Consider the following 16,674-nt stretch of genomic DNA (forward strand, 5'->3'; position numbering starts at 1 on the left):
TGAGAATGACATTTGTATGAATTTAGTAGGAAAACATGCCAAGGGCTCCTTATTGGCTCACTAGCAGCAAGTTAGTTGAACAATGGAATTTTGTACTAATATTAAATAACACAACCAATTAATGATAACTGATTTAAATAACACTGTATATTATAAACGTCTTTAAGGAATAAATATATGAGAATTGACTTTCTTTTTTTTTTTTAATCATGGCTGCAACACTATGTTACTAAAATATAACATATTCTCTACCTAACTTTCTTCCCCCAGCAGGGTGTCTCTTCTTGTCAAAGGACATCACTCATTACTTCTTTCCAATCCTTAATTTTTTGTAATTTATTTTGCCCAATGTGACATACCTGTTTTTTTTCATGTCAATGTGAACAGTACAATTCTTTTTTTTTTTTTCAAATCTGACCCAGGCTTCTTTTATATGTGGATGTAAATTGGATACGTATCCGATGCGAGTACAGTCTAGACGCTCACGTCGTGCTCATCCAACCTATACAGTACGTCATCAAAAAAGGCGAAAACCGTCACGATTGTTCTATCAAACAGATACGTGGGACAATTAAGGGCGGACGAAGGAGTAGGAAACAGTCTGTGGCAAAAGGAAGATGCTTTAGAACTGATAAATGTAAGAGGGGACTGGTCAGTCCAAGCTTAAAATCTTTGAAATTGCCACAAATACGTCTTGAGACGTACACGCGGAATCATATTTACTTCTGTAAAGAGACAGCACCTCGCGATGGTGCACATGCGCGACGGGACGTCGGGTTTTGCGGCATGGATGTGATGTCACAACGCTTTGTGTAATGTGAACAACTACATAATAACCTCGGATTTAACCAAAAAATCTGAATTTGGCATCATGCCCTACAGTGTGAGCGTAGCTAGTGTTTCACAAACATACCGTAACCACTAGCGGCGTTCGACTCCATTCTGCCAATCAAACAGAGCCAGACAATCACATGACCACAACTGAAGTCTGCGCAGCCCCACACGGAAGCAAAGTTTTCAAAGCGATTCGTTTATGTGAAGCATGGCAGAAACCATCGAGGGTTACCTTGGCGCATGACTCACGGTCAGAAGAGGTAGAACACCCCTGGCGTCACATTCAATATGTTCACATCACAGACTATGAAAAGCAACAGCTACTGTATGGCATGCGCGTGCATCTGTGTCTGCTTAAAAATGTCCACATTTCAGCCTACGAGAACTCCACTTGGAACTTGAGAAAATGCTCTCTGCCGATTTTGCTGTTTCATGGGTGTGAGCAAAGAAAATTAATTGTGGATTATTTCTTGTCGGGGAATTTTCGTGAATTTGTTTTTATTTTATGAAGATTTAATTTGCATTCACATTGAGAGGAGCGAGATGAGGTGACTCGGGCATCTGGTTAGGATGTCTCCCAGACACTTCACTGGTGAGGTGTTCTGGGCACATTCCACCGGGAAGAGGCCCCGGGGACGACCCAGGACACTCTGAAGAGACTACGTCTCTCGACTAGCCTGGGATGGATGGATGAAGTGGCTGGGAAGAGGAAAGTCTGGGCTTCCCTGCTTAGGCTGCCCCGCAACTTGACCTTGAATAGGCAGAGGAAAAAGGATGGATGGATGAGGCCCGAAATACTACTATTGTATTTCTAGTAGTAGAAGTGGCCCGTAGTTTACAACAGAGCTCAGTTCCTATGGCGGCGACAATTACAATTTGTACTTGAGTCTTTACGCCAAGGTACCCCTGTACAATAATAGCACAGTAGTAGAATTTAGTAGTTTTTTGCACAAACTACTAAATTCTTATTTAGCTAAATCAACCCTGACATATCGCCCACACAGAGCAATGACAAGTCTGGCAACAAAGGGAATTTTGGCCCAAAAGAGGGACAATCAGCAATCTCCATTTGGAAGAGTGCACTGGTGGAATGCCATACAATATATCACACACAAGTCATGTACAACCCCAATTCCAATGAAGTCGGGACGTGTGTGAAACATAAATCAAAACAGAATACAATGATTTGCAAATCATGTTCAACCTATATTTAATTGAATACACTACAAAGACAAGATATTTCATGTTCAAACTGATAAACCTGATTGTTTTTCGTAAATAATCATGAACCTAGAATTTTATGGCTGCAACACGTTCCAAAAAAGCTGGGACAGGTGGCAAAAACACCTGTTTGGAACATCCCAGAGGTGAACAGGCTAATTGGGAACAGGTGGGTGCCATCATTGGGTATAAAAGGAGCTTCCCTGAATTGCTCAGTCATTGGTCATTCACCAAAGATTCAGAAGTGAGTGACAGAAGGCTTCAGCAGTTCCTTTCCGCTCCCAGACGGGGGGGCGGGGTCCCAGCTCAAAGAATGAATCATTTCATTAATGGATTAATTCAGTACGTTCACTAAAAAGATTTGTTCTTCTGAACGAAACGTTCGGGAACGAAACAACACTATAGTCCACTGACTTTCCAGGAAAGAGTAACGTGTTACTTTGCTCATTGCTCAAAAAGGACAGCATTCTGGAGTAACACGTTCTTTTGTAAAGCGTTACCGGCAACACTGAAAATGCAGTATATAAAAATCAAGTCAAGCAACAACTCGCCCTTGTCTACGACAGTGATGCGCCAAATTCTCCACCCCCTTCCAGTTTCTCAATTGTTTTATGTTGTGTTTAACGTCTTTCCCAGCCAAGTAAGTATGGCGCCTAGCTGTAGATCAATCTGCTCTTTGTCAGGCGTGTTGAATGAATCCCGGTACATATTGTTGCTGTAAAGATCTGGCTTTGAATGCCACTCAAAACTGTAATAAAAGTACAGCATCTTGAGAGTGGGATGCATTCGGAGGCAGACCCCGACCTGCGGCAGACCACGACAAAGATAATTGTAGGCTGTGACTACTGTACATACAAGTTTCTGAGCTGTGTCACAACAAGAGTCACCTCCATTATGAACACATCTCCTTGTCGCTTTCCAGGTTTTTGTCGGGTTCACCTCCAAATGAATCAAACAAGAACACACTCCAGGATCCAGGAGCCAAGTGGCATTTAAAGAAACAGTTTGCGAGCGCGGTAAGGTTGTAATTTGGAGCAATTAGATACACGGTCAGGTTAGCAGCATTAATTGCAATTAGCATTTTGTTAGCCTTTTGGTAATTAAGCTCCCTGCGGTTCCAAAACGCAAAAAAAAAAAGAAAAAAAGGCTTTACAGGTTTAAATGGCGGAAATCTCTGCAAATGTGCTCATCTACCTACCTGTCTGTGTCAGATATCGGATGGCATCAGTATCCAGACCTGATGTTGGCGAGTCAACCCTTTTCAGCACACGTGCCATAGGCTTTAATTGCTTGCGCACTAATAATAACACAGGTTCAATTAAGATATCAACTCTCAGGTTTTTACAGGTGTTTAGACACTATAAAAGCATCCCACTGCACCACTGATCATCAGCACTGCCTTGCTCATTTCCCACATCCTGCCCTGCGCTTTTCTGTCCTCTCTCATCTTGTCCTATTGGTTACTTGTTGCATGTCCCTCGTCCACAAATAAGAACACCATTTTTGTAACCAATATCGAGACTGTCTAACTGTTGTTCTGCTGTGTTTCGCACCCCTATTCCCCTTGTCTGTTCTCTCCCTCTGTCTGTCCCCTAAAACCCTTTTCTTTTTTTCAACAAGACCATGGCTGCCTTCATTTACAAGTGTATAAAATGTCCACACCATCAATCAGTAAAATAGCTAGAGCACACACAAACACACACACACACACACACACACACACACACAAAGATATGCAATTAGCTGCAGCTACGATTTGTCAGTGCATGACTCTCATGGGCAGAAGAAGTCAACATTCGAGTGCACCTTCTCGTCCCAGCGCACATTTATAAGGCATGATGCCTGTTTGGGTCCCTGCGACAGGCTGTCAGATATGACCTTTAACACGGCTGCACGTGCATCGCACACTCTGAGGCCCAAACAGAATAACTGCCGCCAGACAAGGCTGAGGGGATGGTGCCGCTGTCCTTGACCCGTATATCAAGGATGTGCTCACAAAATGGATGGCCCACATACATACAAATACAATGGTAACTTGGCGCCAAAGTTTAATTCCTTCTATGACCAAGCTTGTAGCTCAATTAATCATACAGTAAGTCAAATAAATGTGACCCATTTAAATTAAATTAAATGCCATTAATCCCTTGCAGGCCCCCAAAAAACACCACAGTTTTTGTGTTTTTAAAAAAAAAATGTTTTTATAAGAAAGTCAACACTGTGTTCTACAAAAACTTAATAAAAAAAAATCTAAAGCAATAAATGCTGTATTTGTGCCTAGTGCCATCAGGAGCTGGAATCAGATTGGCTGGTTTGTCTGCATGTGAGCATCTGAGTGTGAGTTGAGGCCTACAGCAGCTCCTTGCAAGTGTTCTCATTTTGTGTTTGTGTGTTTAACTCTTTGTCCGTTCAATAAATGGCTCAAAGTGAGCCAGTGATTGTGGCTCTACTTGCCCACGTTGGTGGACTTCACTCCAGCAGCGGGCTATCTGAAGCTCACTCGAAACTCAAATTATGGCTCCCAAGATAAGAAAAATTAATAATAATAAAAAAATAACCGAGCAACTCATAACTCCAAAAACCCCTAACTTGGGGCACTCGTAAGTCAAACTACCACGATACACAAACACGGGAGCTCCTGTTCAAAGTAAGCTGGAGCAATTCAAACCCATCAGAGCAGGATGCCTTCAAAGGAATCTTTACAGTAGCGCCAGAGCTGCTCATCACTGGAGAGTTTCGCGAAATAAATAGCGATCACCCTTTTCAATTACATCCACCTTGGCGAGGCGCAGATCTGAGATCGGGCAGAGCAGCGTGGCGGTTCACACAAACACAAAAGCAAGATGATGAACATGGAAGTTATCACAAATTCTTTTGTCAAAAGAATGAATGGATTTTTTTATAGACATTCAGGGATGTGCTTCGAGCAGTGTGCGTGTGTGTAGGGGGAAAAAAGTGTGCAGCTGAGGGCAGTGGTGCTTTCAATCATTACGTCTTAATAGAAAATGACAATATGTTTACCATGTTGCTGTATACTAGCTCACAGCTGTATTATAATCCACAGTCTCCACTTTGCTGCACTTTGCCCACATTGTCTTCCAGAATAAAACACATGTATCGTGACCGTGACCAGCAAATAGATACCTAGACCAGGGATGTCAAACATTTCAACGTAGTAATTGTTGCCAAAAATCCCGCTTCATTAACTACCTCGGTTTTAAATTCATAATTCCATTCACATTGGGAAGAGTAAAATGCAAAACTAAAACAAACTTTTTAAATGAAACATTACATTACAACATTATCCGTGTATACATGTGCACTACATTTAATCAGAACAGCTGTGTGACATGCGGTCATTGTCATAAACGTCACGTCATTTCTCGAGATGGAGGTCCGTCGTCCATTGAACAATGTAGTTGGGATTGTTTTTACACGTTTATAAAAAGAAAGATTTCCCCCCCCCCCCCTCCAGTCACGAATCACATTTCGATGGCGTATGTAGCTGTGCGACTTTGGGCTGTGTTGCCAAATACGGCGTGTGTCCCCCAACATATGAAGCCTTCTTAACAGTGTGTTTAGCTGAGATTTTCAGACAAAAATTAACTGCCATTCAAAAAACATTTACAGATGCTAGAATGAGTGTTTGCGATAATGTTCACCAGACATAAATACAATTCGTTCAGTTCACATTTGTCCAAAATATGAGTTCATGAAGTTTTGTTCATTGAACTGTATCTCCATTGCCAAGTGCTTGCCCATGTGGGGTTCAGTTTTTTGTTTAGTTATTTATGTATGAGAAGTGTGGTTCTTGACCTGCTCAATTTGTAAAATGTCTTGAGATATACAATTAAAACTGACAGCGTTTTCATTCATTTTTGCAATGGGTATTTTTAAAATGTCTCTCGATGTAAACATTTTCAAAAACCCACAGAAAAACTAGAACGGCTGACACAGTTTTCGGAGATGTATGGTTGAGTAAGCTTGTATGTGCGCTCTAATCACATGCAACAAAGAGACCTAATGGCTCTTACGCTTCATTAAGGCTGCTTGTTTGTGAGCGACTGTCTCAGATTTCCCAAGGTGAGCCATTCTTATCACTGCAGCATTTCCACTAGAGGAGACGACTCAAAGCCACAGTGATTAATATCTGCCCCCCGTTTTAACAAGCTACCTCATTAATTGTCTTTAAGGTACAATGCTGACTTTTGGCTGTTCGTTTGATTTGTTTCCTGGTACGCGATCATTTGAATAAAACATTTTCTCTATTTTTCCGAAGCAGTGTCCCAATTTGTTGTGTGATAAGCAGATAAGATAATCGTCGGTCCCTTGACGGGTTTGTTGTTGTTTCTATAACAGATTGTTGACAGCCAGCTGATGACCCTGAAACTTGACTGAAACTATAAATCATTAGAAGCCTACCTCTGCGTGTCGTGGTGATAAATCTAAGAGGCCTAACCAAGATATCAGCTGTCACGGCATTTCTATTTGCATTTGGTCTCCTACGTTTGCATTTCTACTCGACTTTATCAGGGCTCACATCAGAAGCCTCCAAATAATGGTCATGGCCAAATACTGTCAATCACTACACAAACTAAATCATGTTTGTGTACACTACTCTGACGGATGTTACTGTATGTCCACCAGCAAATCACAAATGAATTAGTTTCTACACTATAAATGTGAAAGGTCAAAATCAGCCTTTTCAAAATACACCAGGCTAATCTAAATAAACATGTTTATGTCATCTTTAGGCTGTCAAATAAATGGCAAAGCATACCTCTTGACTGTATGGAAAACATGCTCAAGCAGCGGTTCTTAAACCCATGGTTTCATACAATACATGCATTCACTGAACCCTTTTTTTGGGGGTCGGGGGGGAATAATCATTTTTATTTTCAAATTCAAAACATGGTATGTAATGTATTAGTGCGCAAAATGAGCAACACATCAGTTGTACACAAAACCAGTGCTCAAAGAATACAAACAAAAAATATGAATTTCCCACAACAAAAAAACAAAGCCATAACCCAGTGAATATTTACTGCCAATCATTTGACTTACTGTATATAGTTCAGGGTGTACCCCGCCTCTGTAACCGGAGTGCCCGGAGAAAACCCGCCCAGGCACGGAGAGAACAGGCAAACTCCACACAGGTGGGGCCGGAATTTGAACCCCGGACCCCAGAACTGTGAGTCAGATGTGCTAACCAGTCGACTACCGTGGCGGCAAGGCCTGAACAATTGAAGAAAATGTTTTCCTTTATGGTCTCTCTATATTGAAATCACTGTATTCCGTACAAAGTTTGACAATAAAAGCATGTAAGCATGCAATGATGGATTACAAAAATGCCAGTTTTCTAGTTTACATGCAAACTGAATACAGTGGTACCTTGGCTTACGAGTGCCCTAACTTATGGGTTTTTGAGGTTGGTCTCTTTTATTTATTTTTTTTTTTTTTATTTTATTAAATTTTTTTGCTTTCTGTTGCAAGCCAAACCTTACGAGCGAGGTTGAGCTATCCCAGCATTCGAGTGAAATGGGAATCAAATGAAACAGTTAATGTGCTGTAATGCCCTCAAACATGGGCAAGGAAAGCGGAAGAACTTCCAGCCGTTTATTGAACGGGGCAAAAAGTCAAACACACAATTACAAAATGAGAGCACCCGCAGTGAACTGCTGTAGAATAACCGCCCAATCCGACTTCAACTCCTGATGTCACTCACTAGGCCACGTCCCTTAACACACAAACACTAGTACCTACAGTAATTACACCTCTTCATGTGTGAACATGGCATGTTTGCCCTCTGCTTGCGTGGGTTTTCCTCTGGCCACTCTGGCTTCCTCCCATATTCCCAAAATATGCCCGTTAGTATGTAGGCAGAAGTCCAAGAATAGAGTTATAAATAAAAGTCAACCAGTGAGAAAGTCTATCACCATACAAAGCTGTGTGTGAGATTGCATGCACAAAAGGAACAATGATGTATACAATAGCTGCAGCCAGTAATAAAACGTAAACCACAGTGGTAAACAGTATCCAATTTCTTTAAAAACTGATCAGGAGCATTCATAAAAAGCAAGTCCTCATAATCCAACAACGGTAAAAATGTTGTGGTGATCAAATGTTTTCTGACTTGCAATGAAAAACGTGATTTACTGTATTTCTAAAAAAGAAACCCAATTTCAATTTCAACTTGGAGACAAGTTTATCAATGTGCAGTTTAAAGGACAGGGTTCTCATCAATTAGAATGCATAAGCATTTTATAAGATGTGATCATATCAATTTCAACCTTGAGCAGTTGACAATCTAGGTCTTCCATTTATCTACATTCAGCACTCGCTTGAGCCGAGTCAAACAAATCTGAACCGCGTCAAAGGCTGCTCGCAACAATTCAAGTGATTTTAAAACAATAAATTACTGAATCATCAACATAAAATCATAGCATCAGGCAAATGATCACAAAGCTTTTTCCGAAAGTAAAGCTAGCGCACGCTCGGAGCGACACCCCTTGAGTGTCTCAGAGGAGCCATTTACTAAAAGAGATTGAAATGTGGTGAAACGTGGACCGAGGGCAGTGGAGTTAAGTGGCACTTCTCCGAAGCCCATTAGGCCTTGCTCATGATCAAAGGCCTGGCCCCTGCGAGTCTTCCAGGGTGTGAAGCAGCTAGCACAATGGGAAAAGCCAGGGGCCATTAAATCTAGCTAATATACCTTTCGTTTGGGCTCCAATTGGCCCCTCTATAAATTTAGAGGCAGCCAGCGAGAGTAAATGAAAGAATCCTTGTTAGGCCATCATTAGCCTGCTAATTGCTTTAGCAATGGGTTACATACTGAAAGTCAAGGTCAGGGAGATGTTGCTCATTCGAATCCTGTACGGGGAGCCAGGGCTGACACGTTGCAGCGAGTTATGAGGTCAGAGATGAATGAAATAGTGAAATGATGCCACTAACAAACCTTCACTAGGTGTTACTCTCCTTTTGAGCATTCACGCCTTGAGGAGATGCTATCATAACCGGGGTACACGTAACAATTTTGGTCTACTTCTCAAATGAGGATCTGAGGTTGTCGCTTGGTGCAAATGCTTTTCATGACCCACCGACCTCACTAGATGAACTTATGTCCGTTTGCAGACACACGTCCTGTTTGTTCGTACCGTGTCGATTTCCTATACAAATAAAGGAATACAACTTTTTTGGGGGTTTGTTTCATGATCTTATCACCGTTCATTTTTTTCTTGTAGGTCTTTTTGCATGTGCTTCATGTTCTACTGTAGTAGTCTTAGTGTGAAACATTTCACAACTTGTACATACCTACCTGTAGCAATAGACATTTATTTTGACACACTGCATATTGTTTCATACCTTGCATTCTGTATATACATGTAATTACACCTAATAATTTTATAATCCCATGAAGAAATGTTCATTGTTATATTTTTCTAATTTATGGCGAAAGGGGGAGGACCATGGTTGTGCCAGCCCAGAATGATGATGAGGAGGAATTTGATAGGGTGGGAGGTTGGGGGGGCGCCATCGAGGGGTCTCGTACAGGTTTCGGTTCAAGCTAGCACTGCCCCTAACTGATTTGGCGCACTTCTCTAGGGTAGCGGTCGTCAATGTTTTTGGAGCCTCGGTCCGGTGTCCCCTCAAGGCATGTTTTGATGGACCGTTGTAGGTGATGTACAGTAACACGCCCATGGAGCCCGCCGCAGCGCTGCCTCGTCGTCGGCCCCCACGCGCACTCAGATAAATCTGCCGCCCACGAGTGTCGCCGTTTGCCAGCAACATCCTTGTGCGCCACCGGTGAGCTCAACTGAAATGAGAACGAAAGGGATCAGCTCATGAAGTGGTTCCATTCAGTACGTTCACTCAAAAGATTGGTTCATTCGAACAAGTTGTTCATGAACGACGACACTACTCAAGCCTCGCCTATTGCTGCATCGCACCCCCACCCCCCTCCCCCCAAAAAAGAAATGCTTGGTGGTATACAAAAGTACACTGATACAATTGAATTGGGTGCGCATTTCATAGCTTCATTGTACATCCACACCTGTGCACCACTTATGTGCATCCCTGATCATAACCTTAGCCACCTATGAGGTCCCTGAGGTACCTATGTACTTCTAAGCACTATTACCATCAGTAGAAACAGGGTTTATAGTCTTCAAATTTCACTTAGGCTGTCATGTTGGCGATGGTGACTCAGTCTCATGTCCCCCTCCACAGAGAGCTGTGGGTCTGGAGCTGGACAACCGCCTGGACGAGCGCGGTTACTGCTGCCAGTACTGTCACCGTGGGTACCGCTTCTGCCGCCGCTACCACGTGCCGCTGGGCGGCTTCAACCCGTGGCCGTACTACTACCGAGGAGGCCACGTCATCTGCCAGGTGGTGATGCCGTGCAACTGGTGGATAGCCCGCATGCTGGGCAGGGTCTGAGAGGGCCGGGCTGGGGGAACGTTGTTGTCCGCGTTGAATTGTTGCTTCGATGCATCTTTCACCACTCATGAGATGAAAGTGGACCGACGGCCGTTAATTATTTCCCGAGCCGAATGTTGGCTGGAGGCGTGCTCGTCACACTAAATAGGCCCTGGGGCATTTTGGAGGCTTTCTTAAAAGGCAGCCGTCATTTATCATTTCCTTTGCTTTTTGTTTTCTGTCATCCTGTGTATAATGCATGCTAGCATGTTTGGACGATGTCAAATATTTGAGATAAAAATCAGTTTTGTTTTTTTTACTATTACTGTTATGTATTAATATTTACTCAGAGTATAACAGTAGTTTATGTTGAGATTTTTAATATACTATTTAGTGTCATATTTTGGGCAAGTTGCTATGAATAAACTTCTCTTATTTACACATTTAGTGCCCTTTTCTTGGGGGAGGTGGTGTGGTCGCGGGGGGGGGGGGGGTGTTTTTGTTGTTGTTTTTGTTTTGTTTTGTTTTTTTATTCATTGGGGTTGAAAAGTACTATAATGTATAAAGGTTTACATCCATGATCACAGTATAAATGGCAACTAAAGTGTAAATTGTATTCTATAACTATTTGGCTGCATTTCTGTTTTTAATGGCTGTTTTGTATAGCTTTTATAATAAAATTCCTAAAAAAAAAATTTTATGGAAAAAAACCTCAAATTCTATATTCATTGTCCAAAGTTGTCTTGACAATGTTGTACAAAATTGTACCTAAAGGTAAGCACTAGAGACCGTTTCATTTTGTAAACAATAGACACAAGGATACTTGCAGGTGGAAGAAAAAATGTGGAGTACTTCACCTGAAATAAAACAATAACAAAAACATGTTTGGTGTTGCACTGCCAGATGCAGTGGGAGATGAAAGTATGTGAATTTCTTTAATTTCTGCATAAATTGGTCATCAAATGTAGTCTGATCTTTATCTCAATAACTAGACTAAAGAGAGTCTGGTTAAACACAAACAATTATGTTTCATGTAAAGAATCACAGGAGAGTGAGGAAAAAGTGAACCTCGAGGCCTCAAGGATTCTCCAAGAGCTAATCAGTCAGGAGTGAGCCAATCTGGAGTCCAGTGAATGAGTAAAGCTTGGAGGTGTGGCTTGAATTCGCTCTGGCCACTCGAAAACAGTTAAGAAATGTTTCCTGTCAAGAAGGATTGCCTGATGTGTACCGTGCCTCGCTCAAAAGAGCTCTCAGAAGACCGATGATTTATGAATTGTTGATATGTATGAAGATGGAAAAGCTTACAAAAGTATCTGTAATATTCCGCATATTTCAAAATATGAAATCTTGATTGTTTGTGTGATATTAGTTTAAGTAGACTCTGTTGGTTTAGTCTTGTGATTTAGATGACGATAAGACCACATTTATGCAGAAATGTAAGAAATTCAAAGAGTTCACATACTTTTTCCTCCCACTGAATACGCCAAAAGGTTTTTTTTTTGGTTTTTTTTTCCCTTTAAAAAAAATCTAAATTAAGCCAACGGAACCTGTGGGTGAGGAGGATCAATGAAGTGGATGTCGCTAGATTGTCTTGTGGTGTTGTAGCTACTTCTAGTGACAGACTTGAAACCAGATCTTGTGGAACCCATTTTTCCACAGGCATGTATAAGATTTTTGGCTGGATTGTTTGAGTAATTTAGCAAAACATAATAGCTAACCTGCCATTCAATATTGTCATTCAAGTCACTGTCAAAAGAGCAAGTGTGTGCCAATCCAAGCAAAAGAAAAATCAATTAATTAGCCAGTGCCTCAATGATCATGTGAACTAATTTTCTGAACTTCCACCACATCTATTTTTGAATCAACTTACCTTTTGAAAAACGTGCGGCTGCCCTCAAGAAGCTTACCTCACCTAACATCTTTTTTTCAACTAACACTTCACACATTGAAACTGCAGCAGTAGAGAAGATGGCTAATATCACTCTGGAAGAACTTGTGATGTCATGGTAAAATGTCCTATAGTACACTTCGTATTTTTATGTCAATAAGGTGTATTTTGTTTGTCATACAACACAAGAAAATGTGTATATATATATATATATATATATATATATATATATATATATATATTGTGTGTATGTGTTGATACTCATACACACAATCTTGATACACGGACAAACGACTTAATGGGAAAGCTCAGAGACAAAACAACAACAATTAAAATAAATATATTACAATATGATAAAATAGAAGCGCTCAAGCTGTGAAGCGTCTTCACGTACTTGTATAAAGATGGCAGAATATATTAATAACAATGCACACACACACGCACACACACACACACACACACAGACTCCTCAATTATCAATTGTGCATCTTCTTAAAGCACAACACATTTCAATCTGTCATAAATGAATTGTGTGTAACTAAGAAATGAATAGACATCACATATTACAGTATTGACCATTTCAAAGTTAAAGACAAAAAAATCCTCCTTTTTGTCATAGTTACCTTTCCTGCTTTCTTTTAATTAAAATGTCATTAAATATTAAAGGTCACATTTTCTGTCATTAATAAAACAATGTGAGCACCCTCAAAGAGACTTGACATCCCTCGGGTGTGTTGCGTAAACGCTGATGCAATGTGGGATTGAAAGTAACGCAATCCGTCTCATTCTGCACTGCAAACAAAAAAATTCCTGTCAAGTATGTTCCTAATGCAAACCATTGCAGTACCAGCACTAATGTATTGCATCTTGACTCTGTTCCTTATAGAAAAGTCACTGATATAAATACAATTTGGATATGGATGAAAAAGAGGGAAAGACATTTTAGCTCATGCAAATACATCTGGATCGAGCTAAGGCGGCGGCAACTATATTATTATTTCTAAATCAATATAGTCGATGGCCCGGAGCAATGTGTCGAGTATAAGGAATAGTGGCACAATTTCACAACTGTAATAATTGCAAGCATACGTCAAATATACTGACAAGTGCATTGCCGGTAAGAGAAAAAAAACTGAGGCACTTTGGGAAAATTCACATAATCTGTGTGTATATTTCTCTCTATTTCCACCTCATCACAAGCTTTATTATTATTGTTATTATTATTATTAAAGCATGCTTTTGTGGATGCTGCTGCATTTACAATGTGGAGGAAAGGAGTTGTTGTTTTTTCACACAAAAAGTCGTTGCTTGTTACTTTGTGAGTCAATTGTCACGGAAGCCCTGAGAGTCCTTTTGAATGCGGAATATTGGTTTACACACATATTGAAGACGGCTCACTGAGCACTCATCATGCCTGTTGGGACACCACATTCAATAATAACCACAAAATTGGAGCTTTAAAAGCCTCTGAATTGAGCACAATCCAATTTTATTGAAATGTTAAACTATTTTCACCATACGACGGGGATGTCCAATTCATTTTTTGTCACGGGCCACATCGTAGTTATGACTTCCCTCGGAGAGCCGCTACAACTGTGAACCCATACAAATGAAAGATGACCTTATATCCTGTAATTACATACAGTATACACAACACATTGATGAATAGCCAGTTTTGAAATCAGAAGCCTATAAAGACATTTTTTTCCACTATTAAATTTCTTTTCAAAGGGGGATTGGTAACAAAGAAATGCTTGCAAATATCTCAATGGTATTACACCAGAACACAATGAGAAATCTTGATTTGCTTTTGCGGGCCACATAAAATGATGTGGCGGTCCGGATCTGGCCCCCAGGCCACCAGTTGGACCCCTGTGCCGCAGGATATGGAAATAACCGCAGCCAGGGTCAAACTGGGAGCCATCATCCATCCATTTTCTGAGCCGCTTCTCCTCACCAGGGTCGCGGGCATGCTGGAGCCTATCCCAGCTGTCATCGGGCATGAGGCGGGGTACACCCTGAACTGGTTGCCAGCCAATCGCAGGGCACATACAAACAAACAACCATTCGCACTCACAGTCATGCCTACGGGCAATTTAGAGTCTCCAATTAATGCATGTTTTTTGGGATGTGGGAGGAAACCGGAGTGCCCGGAGAAAACCCACGCAGGCACAGGGAGAACATGCAAACTCCACACAGGCGGGGCCGGGGATTGAACCCGGGTCCTCAGAACTGTGAGGCTGACGCTCTAACCGGTCGGCCACCGTGCCGCCAGGGGCCATCATAACAACTTTATTAATTAAGGTGATGATAGTCGAGTCGACGACTGATTGATGACGTCATTATTTTTCTCAATGTTTAAAAAAAAAAAAAAAAAAAGAAAAAAATCGGTGTGCGATCTCCGAACACAGTCTCGCTCACTCACACACTCTGGCTGCTGAAGGCACAACCATCCACCGGCACGCTCGTCCAATCACATTCAGATGCCTTCGATGTAAAGTCGGAATTTGTACAACTAACAACAATTCTTCTTTCAATTGTGGTCGCAATGCCGCTCGTGACGAGGAGGAAAGTTTCTTCGGGATTGCAAAAATAAGGAATCGCGACAAAACGGATCAAGCGCTGTTCCCAGAACGCCGTGTGCAATGGTTAAAAAATATACACAGTGAGACTTCTTCTCATGCATCGCTGAAGTATCCTTCAGGTGGAGGTTTGCCACTGTTTTGATGAGGGGAGGAAGCGGGAAGGACGAGCATCTCTCAAGTGAACACGGTTCAAAGAAGCTTCACCGCTCTCCTCCCTTGAAGACGAGCCTTTATTATCCAGTAAAGCTCTCTAGCAATTTAATTTCTCTTGTTACTTATTGAGAGAGTGGACCCCCCACAAAGCCCTTATTTTCATTTGAAATAATCCTCTTATGCAAGAGGAGAGGCTCTGTATTCACATAAATGACTTGCCTCGAGAGAGCCTGCACAGTGGACGACTGGTTAGCACATCTGCCTCACAGTTCTGAGGACCCGGGTTCATATCCGGCCTCGCCTGTGTGGCGTTTGCATGGTCTCCCTGTGCCTGCGTGGGTTTTCTCCAGGTACTCTGGTTTCCTCCCACATCCCCAAAACATACATTGTAGGTTAATTAAAGACTCTAAATCGCCTGTAGGTGTGAATATGAGTGCAAATGGTTGTTTGTTTATATGTACCCTGCGATTGGCTGGCGACCAGTTCAAGGTGTACCGAGCCTCTCGCCCAGAGTCAGCTGAGATAGGCTCCAGCACGTCTGTGAGCCTAGGGAGAATGAATGGTACGTAAAATGGATGACTGGGTGGACCTGCAGAGAAACACTCGCCTCTCCTCAGAGAATGGCTTGACAGTGCCATCTTGAGTAAAGAGAGGTAAACATCATCTCATAGCACACTTTTCCTCAATCTACATCAACAGCACACTGTTACAAATAGAAAAAGATTTCAACCACACCAGCGGTGAGCCAACTTTTTACATCACTGAATACCACCGTCATGACCAACATTATAACAGTAGTAAACCTAAGTGTTTAGAATAATGAGACTGAGGTTTTATTCTTAATTAAGGACATTTTATGTTATTGTAAGCCAATGTAACAGTGTGCATGAATTGTGTGTGAACATTAACAATGCAATTAAATATAGGAAAATAAAAAGACTGTACTTCGTCTATCCATCCATGCTTTGAACCATTGTCACTAGGGTCGCAGGTGTGACGGAGCCTGTCTCAGATGACTTTGGGTGAGAGGTGGGGTACACCCTGAACTGGTCGCCAGACAATCGCAGGGCACAAATAGACTGTGAGGCGGATGCGCTAACCAGTCGTTCAACGTGCCGCCTGGACTGCTGGTAAATGATTCAATTAAAATGTGAAAATAAACAGTTTGTTCTGATTAAATGCACATGTATTTAACTTAAAAGTTAACAGCTCTTAAGTTAAATACAACTGAACTGTACTGATTCCTTCATTTACCACTAGAAGGAGCCTACATACTACTTTGAAAGAAGAAGAACGCTGCTTTATTGATCTCACAGCGAGGAAATTTACTTGGAGCAAACAATGATATAGAGTATTAGGAGATGAGAAAGAAATCTATCATTAGCTTTATCTCAAAGCTGTCATTTGTTTGCTTCGTTTTTATCCAAAACAACACAAAGGGACAGTTCATCGGGGAGCAAAAATGCATTTCTGCAAAATTTTTACATTTTTGGGAATGAGGGGGCCAAAAAACTAAAACAAAATTGTTCTTTAGTGCTTCAGCAAAGACTACTCCATTTCCTAAGAATCCTACTACTGTAC

The 16,674-nt window shown here is 41.5% G+C and overlaps 1 protein-coding gene across 2 annotated transcripts in view; it reads left to right on the forward strand.

Annotated features, from left to right (window-relative positions):
• tnmd (tenomodulin) overlaps positions 1–10,881 on the forward strand; it is a 78,750-nt gene extending 67,869 nt beyond the window's left edge. For both annotated transcript variants that reach the window (XM_061686093.1, XM_061686094.1), the window contains exon 7: positions 10,279–10,881. In XM_061686093.1, the coding sequence (XP_061542077.1) occupies positions 10,279–10,488 (210 nt within the window). In that variant the 3' untranslated portion in view covers positions 10,489–10,881. The remainder of the gene's footprint in view (positions 1–10,278) is intronic.
• Positions 10,882–16,674: the final 5,793 nt, after the last annotated feature.

Source organism: Phycodurus eques, chromosome 9 (assembly GCF_024500275.1).
Source record: "Phycodurus eques isolate BA_2022a chromosome 9, UOR_Pequ_1.1, whole genome shotgun sequence".
Taxonomy (NCBI): Eukaryota; Metazoa; Chordata; class Actinopteri; order Syngnathiformes; family Syngnathidae; genus Phycodurus; species Phycodurus eques.